The sequence below is a fragment of the Delphinus delphis genome, chromosome 16 (assembly GCF_949987515.2).
Source record: "Delphinus delphis chromosome 16, mDelDel1.2, whole genome shotgun sequence".
NCBI classification, from domain to species: Eukaryota; Metazoa; Chordata; class Mammalia; order Artiodactyla; family Delphinidae; genus Delphinus; species Delphinus delphis.
The window spans coordinates 38013688-38039841 of record NC_082698.1 but is presented as its reverse complement, the minus strand read 5'-3'; the positions used below and the strand labels follow the sequence as shown (position 1 = coordinate 38039841).

At 41.2% G+C, this 26154-nt stretch overlaps 1 protein-coding gene across 6 annotated transcripts in view; it reads left to right on the top strand.

Moving 5' to 3' along the window:
- PAPSS2 (3'-phosphoadenosine 5'-phosphosulfate synthase 2) overlaps positions 1-26154 on the top strand; it is a 79696-nt gene that overhangs the window by 27389 nt on the left and 26153 nt on the right. For all 6 annotated transcript variants that reach the window (XM_060034534.1, XM_060034532.1, XM_060034533.1 and 3 more), the window contains exon 2: positions 23406-23523. In XM_060034534.1, coding sequence (XP_059890517.1) covers positions 23406-23523 — 118 coding nt within the window. The remainder of the gene's footprint in view (positions 1-23405; positions 23524-26154) is intronic.

The window sequence follows — 26154 nt, the reverse complement described above, 5'->3', positions numbered from 1 at the left end:
TGTAAATGCTGTGTGTGGTCTCAAGCTGGGCTCCCCACTTCAAAAATATATTTAAAAGCTGAAGAGACTCTTGAGAGGAGAGTGAGCACATCTGTTGTGTTAGTATATCTCTGGCTTTAACTGTTTTGGTTCCATGATACGTGAAGAAACCTGAGGACTGTTTTGGGGTTTTTTGTTTGTTTTTTCTGTATTGAGGATTTTTTTTTTCTGTATTGAGCCTTCTATGGCTGTTTGTAGGAAAAGAAATGTCAGTTCATACTTTATTTTTTAAGAAAATTTTCACAAGTGCATTTTTCTTCCTGTTGCTTCCTGGGAGACATTCAAGTGAAGGCTACAGATTAACATTGGAAAGAAAGACCAATTTTCTAGCCTTGGGGTCAGGAACCCAGTACAAGGAAGTTTATAGGAGGCCAGTTTTTGGCCTCTTCCTGGATGGAAATGGCGGAGCATAAACGGGACCACCCTCTCTCGAATTCCATCGTTAGTAGCAAATGAGATGTTCTGCTCTTGCGTCTCTTCATGACCATCTTAGACCAATGCAGAAGTTTGCTGGATCTTTGGTGTGATGACAGGAGAGAATACAGAGGAGACCTGCACCTCCCCTCAGAGGACAGACAATCCCTACCCAGGAAGGCAGCTCATCCACTTTGCTTCCTGCTCCAGAACATACGGGGTAATTTTGACAGCCTTCAAATCTGGATGGAAGTTTTGTTTGTTTGTTTTTGTTTTGTTTTTAAATGAAAAAGTTGATTGTTTATATATGTATAGGTAGGTTTTACAAATTTTTAAAAGGCATTTAATAAAAGTTAAATGTGCGGTCCACCCTCTGTAGAACTTCATCCTTTTCTTCCAGACACTCTTTTCCACTGTGGAATTTGTGAGCTGTGCTAGCCAGAAGAGCAGCAGTGTAAAAAAAAAAAGGCAATTTTATTCATTGGTGGTTAGAGGGGGCGGGTGCAGCTCTTTAAAAATGTCCGAATTCAGTCTTTCTCCATTTCTGAAACTGCATTCTCTTCTTCGCAGTGTCTTCATATAATCATCCTCATGCCCCACCCCATACCCCCTTGCCCCGCCAGGATTCTGCATTCCATCTCAGCCACTCCCCTAGCCAATGAACCTGCTCACTTATTTCAAGGTAATGTGGGAAAGCTGTATTTCTTAAGATAGAGTATTAGGTCTTGCTGGAAAAAAATATCTAAACTTTGAAAAATATTATGTCTGACACTTCAGAACTGGCTGTAAAACTCTAGTCTCTTTAGATAACACATACTGTTCTCCTATAATGTGTTTGTCTTTAGCAGTTACCAGTTTAGAACGAAGACTTTTAAGCTGTCCTTTCCCCTCTGATTGACATCAGAGAAGAAGGGCATTCCATTCCTATAAATTATTGAAAATAATTTATAAAGAGAGAATTTCATAAATGGAGTATTAAAAAAGAATGAGGCACAGAGATAAACATCTTCAGTGTTCAAATGGCTTATGTACGTAGTAAAGGCAAGGCTAGAACTTATTTTCGGAGAAGTAAACCCCTAGTAAGGTGGCAGATAAAATACAAGATTTCCAGTTAAATTTGAATTTTAGATAAACAACAAATAATTTTTTAGTATAACTATGGCCCAAATACGGCACGGGACATACTGTATTTTTATTTGTTAAATCCGGCAACTCTAACAAAAGTTTTCAATATGGTTTCAGCACAATTTCAATCAATTAATATTTTCTGAGCACTTTCTGCCCAATGGTTAGGCTCAGAGGTGGCCTCAGGCAGGCCTTGTGTGTGTGTCTTTCACCATTGTACCCACAGCTTCTAGCACAGTCTTTGGCATACAGTTAGTTCTCAATGAATATTTTTTGAAAAAATTAATCAAAGGAATAAAAGAAATCTAGAATATGATGAATTTATGACCTGTGTAACTTAGGTAGGAACACAAGCTCACATATATAACAAGTTAATGTGACTAATGCTATCTTATTTTGGATTTTAACTAGTTAATTTACTGACTAGACTAGCTCATTTATGTAAAGGATCCAGATTCTGAATATGTGAAAGTTTACTCCCACTTCGAAAAGAAGTGATAACCGAACAGCAGAGTGAACAACAGTCTTATCTAAATTTAATGCAGTCTTCTTAATTATCTATTTAAAACTGCCCTACTGGACATATTGCTACCTATCTTCTTTCACATACACTTTTGTTCTAATGTTCTAATCAAGTAAGTCATGTATCTGTAATACATTTATTCCTGACAGGATTGAATTTGATCAAGAGGAAAACGAATGTGTACTACTAGTCAGGTATAACCTTGAGCCATACTATAAAGCAGAAATTACTGATCTGTATTGTTTCTCCAAGGAATTTATAACTCTTTATAACACTTTCATTTATAATAGCACTAAATAAAAAAGTTGATTAATGTAATATTTTTCCAGTGTAAAAATTAGGCATATGGAAATTCTTATTGTTATTGTTAGTTTCACTATTTTGCAAAATATAATGATATAACACACAAGAAAATTTAATATAATCATAAATTCAGATCTCAGGATTGTAAGGACCTTAAGTATATTATTTATAATTGAAGCTATATATTCTCTCCTCTTTTTTTTAAAAAAAAAATTTATTTATTTATTTATTTGGCTGCGCTGGGTCTTAGTTGTGGCATGTGGATCTTCATTGTGACATGCAGGCTCCTTTAGTTATGGCATGCAGGCTCCTTTAGTTGCAGCATGCAGGATCTAGTCCCTGACCGGAGATCGAACCCGGACCCCCTGCATTGGGAGTGTGGAGTCTTACCCACTGGACCACCAGAGAAGTCCCTTCTCTCTCTTCTTCAGAAGAAAAACCTGAAGAACTATAGAAATTTGCAAGGAACAAAAACCCAACCACTCTTATTTATTCAAACTTCCTTGTGAGACTGACTGAAACAACAGTCTATTTATCTCACTTGCTTGAAGTTGTACTCAATTGAATTATACATTCAATCCTACCAGTTGTGTCCAAGCAATAGTATAACCAGAAAAAGTTGGAGTTCCAATTGAAAGAAAAGACTGATAAATTTAACTATATTTAAAAAAAAAAGGTATGGCAAGCAACACCATAAACAAAGTTGTAAATAACACCATTCACAAAGTCAAAGTACAAAGAGCCAGTGGAAAGATTTCCTAATATATAAAGAGTTCCTATAAATCAATGAGAAAAAGGCCAACAATGCAATAGAAAAATGGGGAAAGGGTACAAATGAGAGTTTGAAAAATAAATAAAGAAAGAAAATACAAACAGTCCTAAACATAACAAAAGGTGTACAACATCACTCATAATAACAGAAATTCAAACTAAAATCATATTGAAATACCATTTTCATCTATCAGATTGGAAGAAATCCAAAAGTCTTGATAATGTACTCTGTGGCAATGCCATTGGGAACCTGGAACTCCCATGTATTGCTGGTGAAAGTATAGATTGGTATAATCTGTAGAGAGTGATTTGATTATATGGATCAATAGCACAAACGCCCATACTGATTGACCTAGTAATCTCACTTCTAAGAATTACTCTCATAGACATATATTCACAAGTGAGAAATCAAGGTAATTCATTATTGTATTGTTTGTAGTGGTACAAAGTTGGAAGCCTTTGAAATTTCTATTAAAAGGGAGCTAGTTAAATAAATTATGGTATATCCATACAATGGAACAATATGCAGGCATAAAATGAATAAGAAAACTCTCTGCATCGATGTGGAAAGATCTGCCAACATAGATCTGAAACAGCAAGGTGTGTAATAGTGTGGAAAGAAGGGTTAAACAAATAGTGTATACATGTTTTAAAATTTACTTCTATTTGTATAAATAAACTGACAGGATATACAAGAAACTAATAAAAGTGCTTACACGTTTTCAGAGGTAGGGAGGGTGGAGATGGGGCAAATGGGTGATGGGCGTGAAAGCAAGACTCTTCTGTATACCTTTTTGTATGTATATATTGAAAGTTTGTGAGTCATGTAGCTATTACTTATTTAACAACTAAATAATAAAAAAGAGTATGGCATTGCATCGGCCCAGAAGCAAGAGACAGCTTAAACTCTGAGGGGAACTTCAGGGATTCAGACTGACACCTGTGTGTAGAGTATGAAAATGGAGAGTGTGAGCGATGAGAGGAAAAGACGCAGGAGGTGCCACGGAGGAGGCCTGATCACTGAACTGTGTCAGAGCTGGCAGGTGGGAAGGAGTCAAACCAGGGGAGCAAAGGTGATTTCTAAGTCTTAGAATGAACAAACTCCCTGCAGAGGAGGGAGCCCAGGAATGGATCTGGGGAAGGGCCCAGGTGATTTCTAGGAGCCAGATCTAAGTAGAAAGGAGTGGAGGTCAGGACTATATGTAATGAGATAAGCAAGACGCACATCTTCTAGAGCCCAGACTGTATCCTCTGGGGTGTGGGGTAGGGAAGGCTTCTTCTAGGCAGCATTTATGCATTCTCGTGCTTTGTCAGCCAGCCCCAAACACATCTTTACCAAGAAGCCATGGTAACTTCCAACAACTTATTTGCCCCCTGTGGTCTTATTTCTAAACTGTGCTTTTAAGATCCCCAAAGATTGCTCGACTTGGAATAAGAAGACTTGGATTTGAGACCCTGAGTGACCAGCTGTTATGACCTTGGGTAAAACACTTTGAACCTCACAGTTTTGAACCTCAGTTTTGCCATCTGTGAAATAGACACGCAGAGACAAGCCATAGTCTGCTGTGTTTTGTGAAGCTCAGGTGCAGCTTTAGAAACTCTAAGGTTTCTGTGACAGGTAAGGGACTGATTCCTGGCACTGTTTTTGTCTATGCTTCTGTCAATAGACACAGCTGCGCATTCTGCACCTAGATAAGATGGCCATGCATGGTTTGCTCTGTGCTGAGTTCGAAAGAGCAGGGCATGAGGAGGTTTCACAGCTGGAAAGTGAAGGAGAATGCCCTGGAGTTTTGAGGGAAATCATATTTCTTTCTACACTACATGTTTCAGGGAAGACTGAACAGAGGGAAGCACTGGGGCAGTCTTCATAATTTGAAGTATCATCATCCACTTAATTATTATTATAATTATTTTACTAGTAAGTGAACTATTTTAATTATCATTAGTAACAACTATTTGTCTCATTTTAGCTAACATTTAGTGAGGGCTTAACTACTGGCCAGGCCCTGTGCTGTTTTATGTACATTTTCTTATTTAATCCTCATACAACTTCACTAAGGCAGAAAATGTTATGAAAACAATTCTACAAAAGAAGGAATGGAATGGTTAAGTAATTTGCTCAAGGGCACGCAGCTGGCACCAGAAGAACCAGGAGGCCCTACCAGTCACTCTGACGTGGAACCCATGTTAACCTTTATGCCGTTCTGCTTCTTTAAGGGAATATACATCCAGTTGAGGGTGGGAGGAAGAGTGTGTGTCTTTCTGCACTGTGAGTTTTATTCATATTGTTAAATTCATCAGACAATACTAACAGGTTTGGCTGCCTCCAAATCTGTAACTCAGCCAAGATTTTGAAAAAATGTTTGACATTCTTATCACCGAATCTTACCACCTGCGCAGCCATGTTCTTCCAAGTCTATCTCAGCCCCTGGCCCTCTACCTTCGCCCATAATACACATTTGAATAACGAATCAAATTTTGTGAACTATCCTGGGAATGAAAAATTAGTTTGAGTAAACATACTTAACATTCATTCAGTAAATTCTAAACTCCTATGATATTATAGGTACATGGATTCCAAGACAAATGTGGATAGAGCAGACTGGCAAGTTCCCAATCTGGTGAAGTGGACAGACATGTCAGTAAATACAATAGTCCCTCCTTATCCGCTGTTTCACTTTCCGCAGTTTCAGTTTCCCGAGTTGAACCATCGTGTGAAAATATTACATGGAAAATTCCAGAAATAAACAAGTTACGAGTTTTAAACCGTGCACTGTTCTGAGTAGTATGGTAAAATCTTCCACTGTCCCGCTCCGTCCCGTCTAGGATGTGAGTCATTCCTTTGTCCAGCATGTCCATGCAGTATAAGCTACCTGCCAATTAATATAGGAAAACACATAGTATGTGTAGGGTTCAGTACTATCTGCTGTTTCAGGCATTCACTGGGGGTCTTGGAATGTATTCCCTGCAAATCAGGGGGGACTACTGTGACCATAATTAACATAAGTTCTCTAGTATCGTTAGTGTCTCCTAGATTTGCCTGAGCATTAAAGTCACCTGAGGCACTTTCGAAACAACTACAGGTTCCTGGGCCCTACCCCAGACCAAATGAATCAGAATCTCTTGGGGAGAGTCCTGGGAATCTGTGTTTTTAACAAATACCCTCTCAGAGTCTTACATCAGAGTCTTAAGTAAGTTTGGGAAATGAACTATCAGTAGAAACAGGATACTGTGGGGTCAGAGGAAGAAGCTAAGTCTGTCTGTGGGTGGGGAAATTAGCCAAAGGCTCACAGCAATGTTTACGCCACACCTTCGTGAGTGAGTAAGAGACAAATCGAGAGAAGGGCACTCCAAGCAAGGAAAATGTGGGTGAAAGCACAGAAGAACGGCGTGGTGGGGGCTTGTTCTGGACTGGTGCATGGGGTTCAAGGCCACGAAGGGCAGTAGATAAAGCTGGAAAAGGAGGTCATGGCACCAAATTGACGTCTCTGGACTTTACCATAGAAGCCAAAGGATTTTAAGCAAGAGAATTTTACTCTGGTGGCAAAGGAGAGAATAGCTTGAGAGAGATGAGGAGTCCAGTTTGAAGGCTGTCAGGGAGGTTCTCGTGAGTGATTAGCTAACAACAGTGAGATGATTCGAGAGGTATCTCTTAGCTAAAATTGACAGGACTCAGTGATAGATTGATTTTTTTTTTAATGAGGGAGGGTGCAGTAGGATGTCTCCTAGCTTAAATAATACATAGATTTGTGGGCCATTACAAATGATGAGGAATATGGGAAAAGGAGTAAGGGGTGATGACAAGAAAATGACTTCTTGTCGATGCTGAGTTTCAGTGGCTCTGGGTGACTATACCTGCTAGGCATTTAAATATTGATATCTGGGACTTCCCTGGTGGCGCAGTGGTTGAGAGTCCACCTGCTGATGCAGGGGACACGGGTTCGTGCCCCGGTCCGGGAAGATCCCACATGCCACGGAGCGGCTGGGCCCGTGAGCCATGGCCGCTGAGCCTGCGCGTCCGGAGCCAGTGCTCCGCAACGGGAGAGGCCACAGCAGTGAGAGGCCCGCGTACTGCAAAAAATAAATAAATATATATATATATAGATAGATATTGATATTTGAAGATAGAGATTTTGCACTCCATACATATTAATAGTAGACAAAGCCTTGGGAACAGGTGAGAGTCACTAAGGGATGTGTAGGGGAAGAGTGGAAGGGCGCTGGAGAAGAACCCTGATATCTAAGGGATGCGGAGGAGGCGTGTGTGAAGGAGCCTCTGGAGGAGACGTGAGAAGGCAGAAAGGCACAGGGATAGAATAATATCTTGGAAGCTAAGGAAAGAGGGAGTTTTCCAGAAAAGAGTGGTCAGTGGGATAAAGTGGAAGGGAGACATTGTTTTACGGATTCGTGGCCTCTCAGTTTCTGCTCCCAGTGCCTTGATTTGGCAACTCTAGTACAGGTTCTACATGAATCTCCAATCTAAGGACTGAGTATGTAACTGACTGGGTGTTTTGTATAGCTTAAATTCTTAAGAGAACCTCACTGATTCAGCCCCTGCATTGGTTGCACTTGGGTCAATGCAGTACAAGCAGCGATGTCTGGGGAGAGTAGTTGGGGAGGCTGAGTCTGTAGCTGTGCCCAGGCAGACTCACTAAGTAGAGTATGCAGGGGAAAGAGATCAAGTCAGATGAACACTGAAGATCTTGTCAGTGCCGATCGTTATGGTGACTACTGATTAGGCGCTGTTTTAAACAATTTACATGCAGTAATTTAATCTGTGTGAACCTACTGCGGGGCATAGAAGTCATATTGCAATGGATTAGAGTCCTTTACTCCTAATAATGACAGTGAGTCTTGAGAAAGGCATTAATCTGTTTCTTTCACAATTGCCCTTTGCTTTGTGCTTCTTTACAGAGGCAGAAGCCTTCTCTGGGTCCACTCTTTTTTTTTTTTTTAAATTGAAGTATAGTTGATTTACAATGTTGTGTTAGTTTCGGGGTACAGCAAAGTGATATGTATATATATATATATATATATATATATAATCTTTTTCAGATTCTTTTCCCATATAGGTGAGTATACTTCCCTGTGCTATAAGTAGGTCTTTGTTTCAGAGTCCGTGCTTAATGATCAAATGGAAGACTGCCTTCTGATCTTATTTCCTTTTCCTGAGTTCTCTTAATTGAATCATGAAAATATTACACATAAAAAGAAGTCTTTGAGCTGGGCAGATATGACCACACGAGCGTTCTATGAGTCGGTTTACTCCAGAGCTTGATAGGTTTAAGTGACCTTTCTTATCCTTAGGAATCTGCCTCACTGTGAACCAAGAATATAGGCAATGTAGCAGATGAATTTTTAATCTGATTTTTTTTGAACAGAGAGTAAACAATGTTTCCATATAACAGCCTTTTGATGTAAACTTTTCATAATGGTGATTTCAGGCCATTTCAAGCTGATGGGCTCTTTTAGTTCACAATAATATACATTTTAGTTGCCTGTCTCTGGGTTGTTTATATTTGTGAAGGAAAAAACAGTGAAATAATCCATGTGAGGATGTGCTCACAGAGGATGTGGTTCATTTAACTTATTCAAGCAATGCATTAAATAAGCGTCCAGTTCTGTATTCTATTGGATTTAAGTGTTAATGACTTAGATTTCAGCACTAACTGAAATATGTTAGGTCCCATCAGCTTAATTGATTCTCAAAGAATATGGGAAACTCACCAGAACTATAATCACAAATTGTTATACACAGTTCCTTGAAGCAAATTTCAAAGAATATTTTACAAATGCATTTGTGAATGGGAGTTCTGTTTATTATAAGGTTTGGACTGCTTTGGCTGTGTTCTGTAGTGAAGGCTGTGAGAAGACTTAGGACATGGCAGGTCTCACTTTAAGAAGGGGGTAACCTTCTGCAGGATACAAAATTAATGCACAGAAATCTCTGGCATTCCTATACACTAATGATGAAAAATCAGAAAGAGAAATTAAGGAAACAATCCCATTTACCATTGCAACAAAAAGAATAAAATACCCAGGAATAAACCTGCCTAAGGAAGTGAAAGACTTGTACTCAGAAAACTATAAAACACTGATGAAAGGAATCAAAGATGACATAAACAGATGGAGAAGAATCAATACTGTGAAAATGACTGTACTACCCAAAGCAATCTACAGATTCAGTGCAATCCCTATCAAACTACGAATGGCATTCTTCACAGAATTAGAACAAAAAATCTTACAATTCATATGGAAACACAAAAGACACTGAATAGCCAAAGCAATCTTGAGAAAGCAAAATGGTGTTGGAGGAATCAGGCTACCCGACTTCAGACTATACTACAAAGCTACAGTAATGAAGACAGTACAGTACTGGCACAAAAACAGAAATGTAGATCAATGGTACAGGATAGAATGCCCAGAGATAAACCCATGCACATATGGTCACCTAATTTACGACAAAGGAGGCAAGAACATACAATGGAGAGAAGACAGCCTCTTCAATAAGTGGTGCTAGGAAAACTGGACAGCTACATGTAAAAGAATGAAATTAAAACACTACCTAACACCATACACAAAAATAAACTCCAAATGGATTAAAGACCTAAATTAAGACCGGCCACTGTAAAACTCTTAGAGGAAAACATAGGAAAAACATTCTTTGACATAAACCACAGCAAGATCTTTTTTGACCCACCTCCTACAGTAATGGAAATACAAACAAAAATAAACAAATGGGACTTAATTAAACTTAAAAGCTTTTGCACAGCAAAGGAAACCATAAACAAGACAAAAAGACAACCTTCAGAATGGGAGAAAATATTTGCAAATGAAACAACAGACAAAGGGTTAATCTCCAAAATATACAAACAGCTCATGGTGCTCAATATCAAAAAAAAAAACAATCCAATTAAAAAATGGGCAGAAGACCTAAATAGACATTTCACCAAGGAAGACATACAGATGGCCAAGAGGCGCATGAAAAGATGCTCAACATCACTAATTATTAGAGAAATGCAAATCAAAACCACAATGAGGTATCACCTCACACCAGTCAGAATGGCCATTATCAAAAAATCTAGAAACAATAAATGCTGGAAAGGGTGTGGAGAAAAGGGAACCCCCCTGCAATGTTGGTGGGAATATAAATTGATACAACCACTATGGAAAACAGTATGGAGGTTCCTTAAAAAACTAAAAATAGAACTACCATATGACCTGGCAATCCCACTATTGGGCATGTACCCTGAGAAAACCATAATTCAAAAAGAGTCATGTACCACAATGTTCATTGCAGCACTATTTACAATAGCCAGGACATGGAACCAACCTAAGTGTCCATCGACAGATGAATGGATAAAGAAGATGTGGCACATATATACAATGGAATATTACTCAGCCATAAAAAGGAATGAAATTGAATTATTTGTAGTGAGGTGGAGGGACCTAGAGTCTGTCATACAGAGTGAAGTAAGTCAGAAGGAGAAAAACAAATACTGTATGCTAATGCATATATATGGAATCTAAAAAAAAAAAAGGTACTGATGAACCTAGTTGCAGGGCAGGAATAAAGATGTAGACATAGAGAATTGACTTGACGATACGGAGTGGGAGGGAGAAGCTGGGGTGAAGTGAGAGTAGCATTGACATATATACACTACCGAATGTAAAATAGTTAGCTAGTGGGAAGCAGCTGCAGAGCACAGGGAGATCAACTCGGTGCTTTGTGATGACCTAGAGGGGTGGGATATGGAGGGTGGGAGGGAGGCTCAAGAGGGAGAGGATATGGGGACATGTGTATGCAGATGGCTGATTCACTTTGGTGTACAACAGAAACTAACACAGTATCGTGAAGCAATTATACTCTGGTAAAGATCTATTAAAAAAAAAAGAAGGGGGTAATCTTCTTAGCCATAAAGGTGGCTGTAACCACAGTTTAGAATATGTCATGTTATTGAGTAGTGATACTAAAGCATATGTGCGGATGAGGACCAGAGTTTGTTTAAGGATATCCACATCTGTCAATCAGCCAGCAAAATATTTATTAAACTTCTATTATTCATTTAACAAGTGTTTACTGAATACTTAATGAAGTCCAGCTATGTCACATTTGCTTGCTCTTTTTAATCCTTGCAGCAGTTAACAAGAATTATAATCCCACAATTTGGGGAGACTTAGAGAGGTTAGACCTAACTTATTCAAGGTTTTAGTGGAGTCAGAAGTTGAATTGACTCTAAACTGTCCAGCCTCAAAATCTATATTATTTCCTCTTAGCTGGGCCCTGTTGGGAAATCAAAGCTGTATAAGCTACGGCCGCCACCATGTAGGGTTGACAGTGAAGTCTAAAATGCAAGTCTCTAAGTCTATAAAACATTAGATATAAGTCTAAAATATCCAGGATCTAATGGGGACAGGAGTTCAGCAGAGAGGCATCAAGGAAGGTATTTTGAACCCACGGGGTTTCTGCTCCTTGTTTATTTTGACCACACCATGCGGCTTCCAGGATCTCAGTTCCCTGACCTGGGGTTGAACCCTGGCCATGGCAATGAAAGCCCAGGATCCTAACCAATAGGCCACCAGGAAACACCCTGTGCTGCTTGAAGAACAGGCAGTGTGTGGTTAGGTGGAGGGTATGAAGAGATTCTTCCAGATAGGATGGGCTGAATGAGAAAAGGTGCAAAGCCAGAATGAGCTGTGTTCAAAACCTCCTGCTTGGAATAGAAGTTCTGCAGCCGAGAGTAGAAAAGGTTATCGAAATGGTCGCTGGAGCCTGCAAATGAAGGGCCTTAAATTCCAATCTAAGAATTAGGACTTTATTCTGTGTAAGGACTTCATTCAATGGGGAACCGTTGAAAGTTTTGAATACAAAAATAACATGATTAAAAGGTGTTTTAGAAAATTTGTCTGATTGTCAGTTGGAAGAGGAAGTGAGAGAACTAAAGATTATTAAAGGGGTTCTGAGCCAAGGGATGGATGTGATGAATGCTTTACAACCTTGGGGAGACCAGGACGAGCAAGATTCACGGGGGACAGTGCTGAGGAATAAGGTTCAAAAAGCCGGGCCAGGGCTTCCCTGGTGGCGCAGTGGTTGAGAGTCCGCCTGCCGATGCAGGGGACACGGGTTCGTGCCCCGGTCCGGGAAGATCCCACATGCCGCGGAGCGGCTGGGCCCGTGAGCCATGGCCGCTGAGCCTGCGCATCCGGAGCCTGTGCTCCGCAACGGGAGAGGCCACAACACTGAGAGGTCCGCATGCCGCCAAAAAAAAACAAAACAAAAAGCCGGGCCAAGCCACGCGGATAGTCATTCATGGCAGTGGAGGGCAGTCCAGCCAAGAGGAGACTCCAAATTATGGTCAAGAAGACAAGAAAAGGTCAGAGCAGAAGGAGTTCATAGCATCCGGAGGGCTGAGGAGTGAAATGTGATTATATATGAGAAGCAAGCCAGGAGAACCTGGAGCAAGTTCTGTTGGAGAGGGTGGCACAGATGAGGCCACTGGTTCTGGACTAAGACTGAAGACCATCTGGAGGCCCGCTCACCACGTAACGGGGAAATAGGCCTGAGCACTAAAGTGGAAGTCATGGTAAGGGTCTAGGTCAGGGTGTGAACAGTGGAAACTGGAAGTAAGATCCTCATATGAGAGATAGATACTATGAAGAAAAACAGGACCTGTAGATGGATGATACATAATTAGAGAGGAATGAGAGCAGTGGCTCCTATAAGCCCTCAGAGTCATTTTAAGAACAAGTCATATTCCAGAGATTAACTTGGAAATGAGTTACGCAGGCCTTGGAAAAGTTTCATCAAGAACCTTTCTCGGGCTTCCCTGGTGGCGCAGTGGTTGAGAGTCCGCCTGCCGAGGCAGGGGACATGGGTTCGTGCCCCGGTCCAGGAAGATCCCACATGCTGCCGAGTGGCTAGGCCCATGAGCCATGGCCTCTGAGCCTGCACGTCTGGAGCCTGTGCTCCGCAACAGGAGAGGCCACAACAGTGAGAGGCCCGCGTACCGCAAAAAAAAAAAAAGAACCTTTCTCCATCAGGAAATGGTTTTTTAAAACTGTCAGTCTAATGTGCCAGGAATATTGCTACCCCCGGTATAACCATGGAATCTAAACTTCCCCTGTCCTTACTCACCATCTTTCCACCTGCTTCTCAGTGCAGGTGTGAGCTGTCCCCACCCAAATCGCTGAAGGAGGATTTTGGGTCCAGGTGTGAAGATTTGTGAGCATCTGTGGGTGTGTGAACCCCTCTCCTGGGGGTCCTGAGAAGGAACTCCACACACATACACCCCCAACTTCCAGCCACATATTTCTCCATCCTGAGTCCACTCTAGGACAGTTGCAACTTCCAGATTCTTTGGTCCAAAAATATTAACTCTTTTACCCTGCAATAAACTTCATCTAATAGCTTCTCTTCCACTTTCCTGCTTCTGAAGCAAAAAACAGCCATTTTGAGGGTTTTTCTTTTTTCTCCCCTAAGGAGTTTCAGATCTCCTTCCTCCTCCTCCTTTTTTATGTTATTTACTCACATCCCTCCATATGGAAGATTAAGGGCTGCATGTGTCATAACAGGAGGTTTGGGGACATAAGGAGGGCTGAAAGAGGCTGAAAGAGAATTAATTCACCTCCATTTTGGAGGCACAAAAGGGGCTCAGAAGAGGGCATTGCTAGGTTTCACCAGTTTCCTCTAAAACCAAAATCTTTCTTTCTTGTAATATTTTAGAATGTCACCATAAAAATGTGGGTATGTCACAACTTATCTATGTGTTTAACTCTTATCAATGTCTTATTTATTTATCTTTCTGTCCTTCCTCTTTACTCCATGGTGTGCTTATAAAAGGATTTCTCAAATAACTCCAAGTAATTTTAATCCTTAAATTAGAAGTAAAATAATAGAGTCAGTGATTTTAAGAAATATGATCAGGAAGATAAAGAATTCAGCAGTGCAGAAGCCAAGGTGATTATAAAGTATTTTATTTATTGCCAAATCTTGTAAAAATGCACTCTTTTAAAAAATAGACTTTATTTTTTAGAACAGTTTTAGATTTATGGAAACAATTGAGAAGATGATACAGAATTCCCATGTATCCTGCGCTTAGGTTACACTGTTACTAACTTAAGTGTGGCACATTTGTTACAATTAAGGAACTGAAGACACATTATCATTAACTGAAGTCCATACTTTTTTCAGATTTCCTTAATTTTTATCAAATATTTTTTTCTGTTCCAGGATCCCATCCCACATTGCATTTAGTTGTCATGTCTCCTTAAGCTCCCCTTGACAGTGACAGCTTCTCAGACTGTCATTGTTTTTGATGACCTTCACGCTTTGGAGGAGTACTGATCAGGTATTTGGTAGAATGCCCCTTTCTTGGAGTTGGCGTGGTGTTTTTCTCACAGTGAATGGGAGGTGACATAACGTGGTTGTTACGTCAAATATGATGTCAGGCCAGAGCAGGGATCCTGCCTGGTCCGCCCAGTGTGCTCCCTGCCCGATTGGCAACTCCTAACAATTGTACCCCTCGTGGCGCAGGCCTCTCTCTGTCCCCGCGGCGTTGAGGGGGCGTCGAGAGGGCGACAAGGGGGTGGTGTTGGCGCCCGGGCTCCTGGGTTCACGGGGTCTGGCATATAGATATATATGATTTAGAATGGGATTCATGTTATTTCCTCTGTAACCTGTTTTCGCATTTGGGCATACAGCATGATATAGTCTGAGGTCAGTAAATACAGATGTGCACATTCAGCATATGGGTATGCCATAAGTTATTTAATTGATGGACATTTTGATGGCTTCTATTTTAAATAATATTATTATGAACATCTTTAGGTAATGATTCCTTTTTCTGTATTATGATGTTGAGGTTCTTTGAGAATTAGCGAGACTAGCAGGGGAAATCATAGTGAGGCGTTGCATGTTCTCAACAAGACTTGACTAATTTTATTTCCATGGAAAAATGTGTTTTAAACTAAAGTTGAAAAAAACATTTTTAAAGAAAGAGCTTTTTTTTTTTTTTTTTTGGCCACATAACTTGGCGGGATCTTAGTTCCCTGACCAGAGATCGAACCCGGGCCCCGGCAGTGAAAGCACTCAGTTCTAACCACTGGACCGCCAGGGAATTCCCAAGAAAGAGCTTTTTATCTCCAGAATTTTAAAACATATTACAGAGCAACAACTATCAGTACCATAGGTGTCCACACTAAAAGTAGAAAAATTCTGTAGAAACACGTAAGAATACATAACTTATAAATACATAAGAATTATAAATATATAAGAATTCTAGAAATAGATTCAAACTACTAAAAGATTTTCAAAGTAATAGGGAAATGAATTATAACATATTTTGAGATCACTGGATAATAATGATGGAAAAGAAATAAAATTGACCCATGTAAGCACATGACACATTATTAAAATGTCAGATGTATCCAAATAGATAGAATAGTTTAATCATATCAAAATAGAGGTCTAAAGAACATATTTGGCTCAGCTATGATGAATGATCAAATGGAAGACATCAAAGACAACAGGAATATTTTTATATATTCTTAAAATACCTTTTAATATGATATAACATATTACATATAATATCTGTGCTATATAATAAAGTGTCTATCAAAAGGAAAGTGAACAAGAAGTGTATATTATAATTAATAAAATTTTTACTATACAAAATACAGAAAAAAGTACCAATATGCTTTTGGCTGCACCACACAGCATACAGGATCTTAGTTCCCCAACCAGGGATGGAACCCGTGCCCCCTGCAGTGGAAGCTCAGAGTCCTAACCACTGGACTGCCAGGGAATCCGCCCACGATACATTTTTAAAAAGTGGATGAGGTCATTGCCTAGATTGTCCTTACTTAATACCAAAAGAGACAAACGCACAAATATCATAAGTAACTTACAACATGGAAAAATACCTATTCTTACTAGTAACTAAATAGGTACGAAGTAATCTAGGGGGAAAAAACATTAAAACTGCAAACATAACAAGTTAGTTGGAATATTTAGAAACATGTATATTGTGGTAGCCTGGTAACTTGGCTCTGTCTTTCTGGAAAATGAACTGGCAATACGTAATAAGACTTAACGAAAGTTTATAACTTTTCATACTCAGTTGTTTCACTTTGGGCTATAGACCCCAAGGAAATACTCTGAAAGGAAATAAATATAAATAGATATTTGTAATGGTAAAACATTTGAAGCTACTCAGGTTAAGTAATGAAAATGAAGTAAGAATGATCTTTTGATTATTTACATTTTTATGTAGTATCAAAAGCCATGATATGCGTGATATCATTTAGTCCTCAATGAGGAAGCTGTGACACAAAGGTCCCACAGCTGGGACTGGAAACAAGGAGTTCTGTCTGGGCAGGAGTAAGACCTGCACTTGGAGTCAGGAAGCCTGGCGGTGTGTTCTGCGTCGTGCAGGTGTGGGACTTCAGCCGGTAGTTTGAGGATCTGCAAATGGGTCACAATGCACAGTTTCCTCAGCTCCCGGGCTTTGAACAATAAGTGACATAATGCCTGTGAGAGTGGAGCTCCTACCATGAGCCTGAGAGGGTGATTACTGAGGTTGCTGCTTTCTGCAAGCAAACCTTTAAATGAATCTTCAAACTGCACACCGAGGTCAGGGAGGTTTGGGACACTTTTAATTAGCAAGACAGCAACGAAACCATAGCCCAACAGCAGTGAGGCCAAGTTCAAAGGCAACAGCAGAGTTGTCATTAGAGAAGGAAAGTGGATTTGTTTGCACTGAGGGGGAGGCAGGAGGATGTAGAGGGAATTCAAATCCACTTACTTGTTTGTTTGTTTATTTTAATTAATTTATTTTTGGCTGGGTTGGGTCTTCGTTGTTGCCCGCAGGCTTTCTCTAGTTGTGGCGAGCATACTCTTCGTTACGGTGCGTGGACTTCTCATTGTGGTGGCTTCTCTTGTTGTGGAGCATGCAGACTTCAGTAGTTGTGGCTCGCAGGCTCTAGAGCGCAGGCTTAGTAGTTGTGGTGCACAGGCTTAGTTGCTCCGCGGCATGTGGGATCTTCTCGGATCAGGGCTCGAACCCATGTTCCCTGCATTGGCAGGCGGATTCTTAATCACTGCGCCACCAGGGAAGTCCCACTTACTTGTTTTTGATTGAAGACATTAGGCACACATCAAAAACCTTTGAGCACTGAGGAACTCGTAAACTCACCTGCGCTTTCCAGCTTCCTCATTCCTCCAGCGCCCTCTCTTTCATAAGCCTACTCACTGTAGCACAGGCTCTGATTTTGCTCCAAGGGTGCCCCGCCCTGCCGTGAAATCATCTGAAGTCTTTTCCCCATGTAGCATCTTTTCTTCTAGTCACGCAAAACCAAGGCCTGCCGTGACCTAGCCTATCCCACCCTGAGTTCCAGAAGCTCCTTCATACTCCCCTTTAAGCATCTCCGATGGGAGTGAGGGGTAGATCTGGCAGAGATACTCACTGCAACCCTGGGCTGGGTGATCAAGTCCCATCTTTACTAGCTCATGAGGCTAACCTGGGGCAAAGGCCATCCTCATGCCGGTGACTAAGCATTCATGACTGAGACAGCCAGCAGGAGAGCAGTTAGTGTGGGGTGGGTAGAACAAGGAGGCTTCAAACTGGTGCACCTTGGAGAGGCATGTTACTGGCTGGGCTTTGAGTCAAAGAAAATGATAATCAGAACGGCAACAACATCCTCCTCTGCTCCTGTGCGTGCGTGCGTGTGCATGTGTGTGTGTGAGATGCCTCACCCCTACAAAATTGCTTTCCTATCCATTGTCTGACTTGATCATGACCCCCCCCCCCGCACCTCCCCAGACTTTCCTTAGAGTGGCCCTAAGCCTTAGAACACTTCTAAATCTGGGTGACTTAGGCCTCAAACTACCACAATGTCTCCAGAGTAGATTAATGCCTCCTGGGCCTCATAAGCCTCAACAGCTTACCTTGTCATGTATTTTCTTTGAACTTTATATAGAAAATTATTTAATCCATTCAGCAGCCCTATGAGGAAACTATCCTTAGCCCCATTTTACAGAACAGGAAATGGAGGATTGACGATGTTTATCACTTGCCCAGGGTCACTGAGCAAGTAGGTTAGGAAGAGGGTTTCAAACCTCTATTTGCTTGACGCCAAAACCCATCCTCTTGTGACTCCTGGGAGTTTTTCTGGGTCAGTGACCTGGAAGAAGCTAGGGATTTTTGCATTTTTTTCCCTTAGGAACCCAGAATAGAAGTATGCCACCAACTTTGTGGTTTCTGGGCCACTTCCGGTTAAGTGTCAGTGTTAGACGAGGTGCCGAGGACGTCTCTGTGCTCCTTTTCTACTCACAGGGAGGCATTTGTTCTTTAACATGTGCTTTGCTTTCCATAGAGAGAATCCTTTTTCTGACAGCCACTTTCTTTCCGAAGCTTAGAACACCATATACTCTTAAGAAGGAAGGAAGGGTTTCAACAAGGAAAAGAACAGTTTTCGGCTGCCTCACCCCTTTGCAGTTCAAATATCCTTCAAAACATCTGCTTCTATTTTATTTGTTTGCCTTTTGGAGAAAATCAAGGGTAAATTTGAGATAAATAAGAAGCAAAATATCTTCCCGAAAAAAACAAAAAAGCCCCAGTACCTGGCCATCTGAAAAGATTTCATTTGTTTGTTTAAAACATTGTTGGAGTGATAGAAAATCTGGACAAACACCCATGATTAAGATGCAGTTAATAAAAACCAAAAGTTCAGAGATTAACTATTACATACTGTAAGAGAGTAGTTCCTTCCTGTGGACTCTGATGTTTTTGGAAAACCAAGTGCTTGTTGGGGAGGCAATTAACAAGATGATAACAAAGTTTCCACAGAAGACTAGCAAAGCCTGGAGTTTATTCTGGATCTCAGCCTCTAGGGAGAACGAACAGCCAAAAGAGAGGGAAAAAACCCATCTCTGTGGACAAATTAAGCACCGGTGGGCATTCACGTGCACAGGTGGGCAGCAGCCCCTTAAGTCAAACGCGCTGTGATGGGATCCGAGCCCTTTTCCACAAACGCAGCTGTGCTGAACAATATCATTCCACCATCTGAATCTTTTTTCGTTTTTTTGGCTGCATTGGGTCTTTGTTGCTGCTCGCAGGCTTTCCCTAGTTGCTGGGGGTGGGGGGCTTCTCATTTCAGTGGCTTCTCTTGTTGCGGAGCACAGGCTCTAGGCTCACTGGCTTCAGTAGTTGTGGCACACGAGCTCATTAGTTGCGGCTCGTGGGCGCTAGAGCACAGGCTTAGTAGTTGTGGTGCATGGGCTTAGTTGCTCCACGGCATGTGGGATCTTACCAGACCAGGGATCGAACCAGTGTCCCCTGCATGGCAGGTAGATTCTTAACCACTGCACCACCAGGGAAGTCCCCCACCATCTGAATCCTATTAGGTATTTTCGTATTTGCTTAGTTTTTTTTTAATGGTTCTTTTTTTGCATGTGGTAAAATTTACATGTAACGAAATACCCATCTTAAGTGTACATTCCCTGAGTTCCGGCAAATGCAAACACCTGTGTACCTCAAACCATTATCAGGACGTACAGCATTGCCATCACCCAGAGGCAACTGCTGTTCTGACTTTGCAAATTAGTTTTCCCTGATGGGGGATGTCATATAAATGGAATACATGTAGTTTTTTTGGGTAAGACTTCTTTGACTCAGCAAAATGTTTTCATTTATTATCATCCTCATTGCATATATCAGTAGCTCATTCCTTTTTATTGCTGATTAGTATTCCATTAGAAGAGTATTCTATAATCTGGGTGTTTTGTTTTGTTGTTTTTATCTATTTTCCTATTTGATGGACCCTTGGTTATTTACGGTTTTTGTCCAAAAAAGTTGCTAATCATATTCTTGTACGAGTCCTTTTGTGGGTATAAGTTTTCATTTCTCTTGAGTTAATGTCTATGAATGCAATTGCTGAGTCCTAAGGGAGGTAAATGTTCGGCTTTACAAGAAACTGCCAGGTTTTTTTCTGAGATGGTTGGACCACTTTACACCTCCACTATCAACATATGAGGACACATGGGCTTCCCTGGTGGCGCAGTGGTTAAAAATCCACCTGCCAATGCAGGGGACATGGGTTCTAGCCCTGGTCCGGGAAGATCCCACATGCCATGGAGCAACTAAGCCCGTGCACCACCAACTACTGAGCCTGTGCTCTAGAGCCCGTGAGCCACAACTACTGAGCTAGTGTGCTGCAACAACTGAAGCCCGCGCACCTAGAGCCTGTGCTTTGCAACAAGGGAAGCCACCGCAGTGAGAAGCCCGCGCACCACAACTAAGAGTAGGCCCGGCTCGATGCAACTAGAGAAAACCCACACACAGCAACGAAGACCCAACGCAACCAAAAATAAGTAAATAAATAAAAATAAAATTAAATTAAAATTGAAAAACAAACAAAAACATATGAGAGCCCATCCTTGCTGACTTTAGATGTTATCAGTAGTGTCTCATTTTGGTTTTAATTTGCATTTCTCTCATGACTAGTGACATGGAGCCCTTCTTCATGTGCTTACGGGCCATTTGTGCATCTTCCTTTGTGAAGTGACTGTTCAAATCTTTTGCCCACTTTTATAAAGCGGGTTGTCTCTTTATTATTGAGTTGCAAGTATTCTTTATATATCTTCATGTCAGAGGATGGAGGGAACACATAGTGCCCCCTGAACTAAGAAGGCATCTTGAGACTGAAAAAAGTGAGACAGGCGACTCCATATAATCAATGGATCAGTTTATTATGGGGTAACTCACTCACAGGATGGGATCAGGATTGTGTCCACCACAATCCAGGAGCATTCACAGCTGTACTCTGTGCCACTGAGGGGCCATTGGGACAATTTTATATTAACCTAGAGTATGGGGGTAGGTACTTGGAAGCAGAACGTGCCTTTCTATGTCAAGACTTACGAATGGGTAATGAGTTTCGTGGGCATCAGGAATACGTCAGTGAAGGTTTTCGTCATTGGGGACTAACAGGGCATAGAGGAGAGGTCACCAGGTTCTAATGATTATTAAACAGTATGTATTAACTACAAAGCCCTCGATGACAGAGAAGTGATTCACTTTACATTACAGTCCCTGGCAGGGTCAGCAGAAGAGCAGGAGAGACTGTTAACGGCCCAAGATGGCTTCAGTTATGCTAACAGCCATACACTTCATACAGTAGAGAGATATATGTCTGAGACACACACTCTCCTCTGAGGGGCCCAGTTACTTGATCTTTTTGTCTGTATTTCCCCCTAAAATGTTGCCAGGAATTCTGCTTTGTTTAGTATTATATTTCCAGTGCCTAGTATGGCCCCTGGCACTTAGTAGGAGCTCATTTACATAAACATTTACTGAAAGAATCAATGAATGAACGGATGAACTGACTTGTGGGCCTGATATCCACACACAGTGTTCTTGAATTTAATGGCAGGGATTAACAAGGAAATGGAGAGAAAGAAAATTTTAATGTTTTCCTTGAGCCATAAAGTGTACTTGGCACAAAAGACCCAGGATACCTTCAGGGGATTTATTCACTCGGGGAAAAGATGGCTAGAATAGCTCATGGACTAGCGTCGTTTGTCCCCCTTTATGAGTCCTCTCGTGCAAGCCACCCCTGCTGTCTCCTATCCCGACCCCTTCCAAGTCTTGGGCTCTGACCAGGTTTGATTGATGGATGATCAGAGCGTCTAGCCTTGGAGAGTTTTAGGTAACTTAACCCAGCCGATCCCAGCTTTCAACACCTACCTCTCGGTTCCCGCTGACACTGATAATGCTGTTCCCTGCCAGCTGGCCCCTTAGTTGGGCTCTGTGCCTCACTAGCAGGCCCACCCCATGGGTGTGCACGGCCTTTCTGAGCCCCCAAGGGCCAGCAGGGGGCTCCTTCCTCCTTGGTCTTGAAGTGGATTTCCTGGTGCTAATCCAGATGGCTCTCCTGCTGCAGCTGTGCACTGAATAATCATTGTCAGCATCCACATTTGTAGGGAACTTGGCCATTTACAGAGCATGTTCCCATCCATTATCTAGATAAGCCTCCAAACAGTCCTATGTGTATTCCCCTTGATGTTTTTTTTCCCAAAGGAAAGGCATAAAGAGGTGATTTAATTTGCTCCAGAATGTAAGAGTTGCCCTCATGTGACCCAGAGTTTTCTAAGACTGTCTGGGTCTTGCTCAAAGAATATTGGAGCTTTTTTTTTTTTTTTTTTAGCTCTGGCGGGTATACATGTACAGGGTTTAAAAGGCTTCATAGATTTTTACAGTTCAGCAACTTGGATTACATCTGTCATTAAAAATTTAATTACCATACCAAAGACACACATGGGCAATTCTTAACCTTTTTATTTTTATTTAACCATCATTATGGTTTCCCCTGACCCACCCCCTTCCCCTTTGGATCACATCTTCACATATTACTTTTTTTAATGTCCACCACAAACTGTATTTATTGACTCATTTTACCTTTTTTTATTCATCAGACATGTACCTTCCAGTCAGAGTTTAGGGTCAGGCTCAGATAATCTGTGCCCTCAGGGGGCTGATTTTATTACAGCCAAAATAAATACATTCGAGATTTGAGTTAACCTCCAAGACTAATAACTGGTACATTTCCATTTCTTCAGGCCTTTATGAAAGATTAAAAAGTTCATACACTGACCCTTGGGAAAGTGGAAGCAGATTTTAGTACTTGTGAGAAAGGAGTCCTATTTCGGGGATAAACTCTCAAGTTGCTGACGTCTGTGTCTGGGTGGGAACAGGAGGGGTATAATGGCCTCTAACTCTTCGTTCTGTGATTGGAGCCTCTCCCAGCTCTCTAGAGAGGAGCTCAACCAGCCTCACCCTATTATTTCCTCAGCGGCTGGAGTATTTGGGCTATTTTCAGTTCATGCCCGTGGGACTTGGGAAGAGCATGCGTTTACTGAAACAGAGACATTCCCCTAACCATTACCTAAAGGTACACATTTTAATATGTCATGGAACCAGAACTTTTACATTGCATCAATAATTGCCTCATTCAAATTGTACTTTCAAAGGGCAGTGATGGGAATGCTAAAGGCAGTGTCTGTTTCTAAATTAGTAGAGTTAATTAATGTTACTCTGTGTGCCAATTATAAAAAAAGGAGTTTCTGTTAGGGAAGACTATTTCTGTAATCTGTTATTTTAGTATTTTATTATATGTATACATATGAGATTTATTATTTTATTAATTGAATGTTGTGCTTGCTCTTGTTTTGTAGGAGACCCAGCAGAAATCCACCAATGTTGTGTATCAGGCACATCATGTGAGCAGGAATAAGAGAGGGCAGGTGGTTGGAACAAGGGGTGGATTCCGAGGATGTACCGTGTGGCTGACAGGTATGCTGTGTTGAGATCTATATATTTTTTAATGGAAAACTGATGGTGACACGCAATTTTTAGGAAGATAGTGTCACTACATATTACATGTGTATTTCAACATTCGAAGGAGGCTGAGAGCTGTGATAGAAAGCTTGGGTGTTAGTCCTAACTCCACCCATCAGTGAGAAATAGGACTTCCATCAAGTCATGGAATGTCTCTAGTTCTCTGTTTTCACCTCTTTGGCAGGAAAGGATGGGACAAGTTGATTATGACATTCCCATTCAGCTCTAAGGAATTCTGTAGTTCTTAATTTCATGCCTAAACACATTTACTGGCAGTTATGAACGGGGCTCTCCTAATTTGACATCAAGCATTTGGCTGTCCATTAGAGAGATTCTTTATTCTTTTCTGATGTTTTAATATTCTAGGGGGCTATTTTACTTATTTTAAAAAATTAAAATCTGTGCAAGAAGCAAAACTAATGTTTTCTGCGTAGCTGAGTATTGTCCCTTGTGTATAAAAAAAGAACTCATTCCCACCGAGGTGACCAAATGAATCTCCCTTTTCTTGTGTTTATATAGCTCCAGAATGTCAAAGCTAAGGGTTAGTGACAGAACTGGAATTAGTCCTCGGCTGTTACCTTATACTCTGAGTACAAGGTAGAGGAAGTTGATTCCTGGGAATGCAGGCCCGACATAGGCTGGACTCAAAAGAAAAAACAGGTTCATTTCGTAGACATAATATTTCATATGGAGATGAACTCAGATGCAAAGATATGTCTATCCAGGTTATGAAATCAACTCATGTGTTACTGTTTGCTCACAAATGCTGATTTATTCTAACCTGAAGATAGTTCTAGAAAACACAACAAGCGAGGACCTGCCTTGCGTCTTTTCTTGGTATTCTGAGCCTTTCCTATTCCTGTCTAAAGCAGCCTCATTCTTCTCTTTCAAGTTATTTCCTAGTGCCTGTGGCACTTGCCCTTGGTTTCCGGCTTTCATTCATCCCTGGAAGAACAACTTTCCCTGCTTCCAGGGTGAGGCTGGACAGAGGGCAAGGAGGCTGCTGTGTTCTAGAAGGCAGATTCACCTGCCGCAATTCCTGATATGTTTCCCCCGCTCCCTCTGAGAGACGTGACGTGCAGCAGTGAATAAAACAGTGTGCTCCAGACGTTTCCCTCTTGCTATGTGTTTGCCTTCATGAGATGTTTTGCCTTCACGTGTTTGTCCAAATTTTGAATCAGGACATACCCACACAGTCCATTTTTCTTTCTTTTTTTTTGCGGTACACGGGCCTCTCACTGTTGTGGCGTTTCCCGTTGCGGAGCACAGGCTCTGGACGCGCAGGCTCAGCGGCCATGGCTCACGGGCCCAGCCGCTCCGTGGCATGTGGGAACTTCCCGGACCGGGGCACGAACCCGTGTCCCCTGCATTGGCAGGCGGACTGTCAACCACTGCGCCACCAGGGAAGCCCAAGTCCATTTTTCTTAATGTAAAACACCCTTGGAAAGACAAAAAGAACAGGTAGAAGAGAAAAAAAAATCTCAAGGGTATACTTCCTGTCTTTTCTTATTCTCAAAAAGTCATCTTTTCCTAGTTTATTTTTTTATTCTCATATTACAGACATTGGATATTGACCAGGCAAATCAGGAGAAACCAAATACTTGAAATCTAGAGAGTTGGAGTTGGGTACCGGCTTCACCTACATTAGCTGTGTGATTTTGGACAAGCCAACCAACCTCTCTAAGCCTCGGTTCCCTTATTTGTAAAATGAGAATAAAGATAATACCTGCCTCATAGAGGTATAGGTAGAACAAAATGAAATAAAGCATATATGCACTTAGCACAAGTCCTGGTCCCTAGTAAAACTCTCAGTAAATGTAATTGGTGTTACTGCAATGTATTAAAATAAATATTCCAATGATCTATTTTAATAGCTAACTGTGTTAGAAATTTCTATTGTTTCTCTCATTTTCTGATGCAAGAGAACGTACCAGAGATTCAGGAGTCCCATTTCTCCTACCCCACAAGTGGACATAACTTTTAAGAGGAATTTATCACACGAATTTCTATCCAAATGCAACTGAATTACACAAAGATGTAACAGACAATGGCTTGATTTACAAAGATTGCCAACACATTCTTCACGTAGCCGTTTCTTCTAATGATCCTCTGTCAAAGCCAAGGGCATGACTTTAAAACATAACTAAAAATATGGAAAATACTTGTTTACCTTTCATACATCACCTTTCTTTCCAAGTCTCTCTGTCCTGCATCCCTTCTTTGCTCTTACTTTTTCTTTTTCCTCTTTCCCCCTGCTGTCTTCTCTGTATTAACAATTTCTTGACTTTCTTTTCTGCCCCCGTCCTGACTCTTCCTCTTCCGGGTGCTGTCTGACAGTGGCTTGGCATCACTGCATTTTTCTTCAGGTTCAGAGATCTTTAGAACAACTGAACTTTTAGAGGGCTCCTTTTCCAGGGTGGTTCAGATTTTGAGCTCTTAAGTAATTTTGGCGGGTAGCATCTCATTCCCTTTCTGCTTACATTCTCCCTCATGTAGAAATTATAGTGTGTGTTCCCAATCACTGTGCTTTGAAACCGTGGTAAAAGGCACCTTGTAACTCCACTCTCATGTAAAGGCTCCAGACGC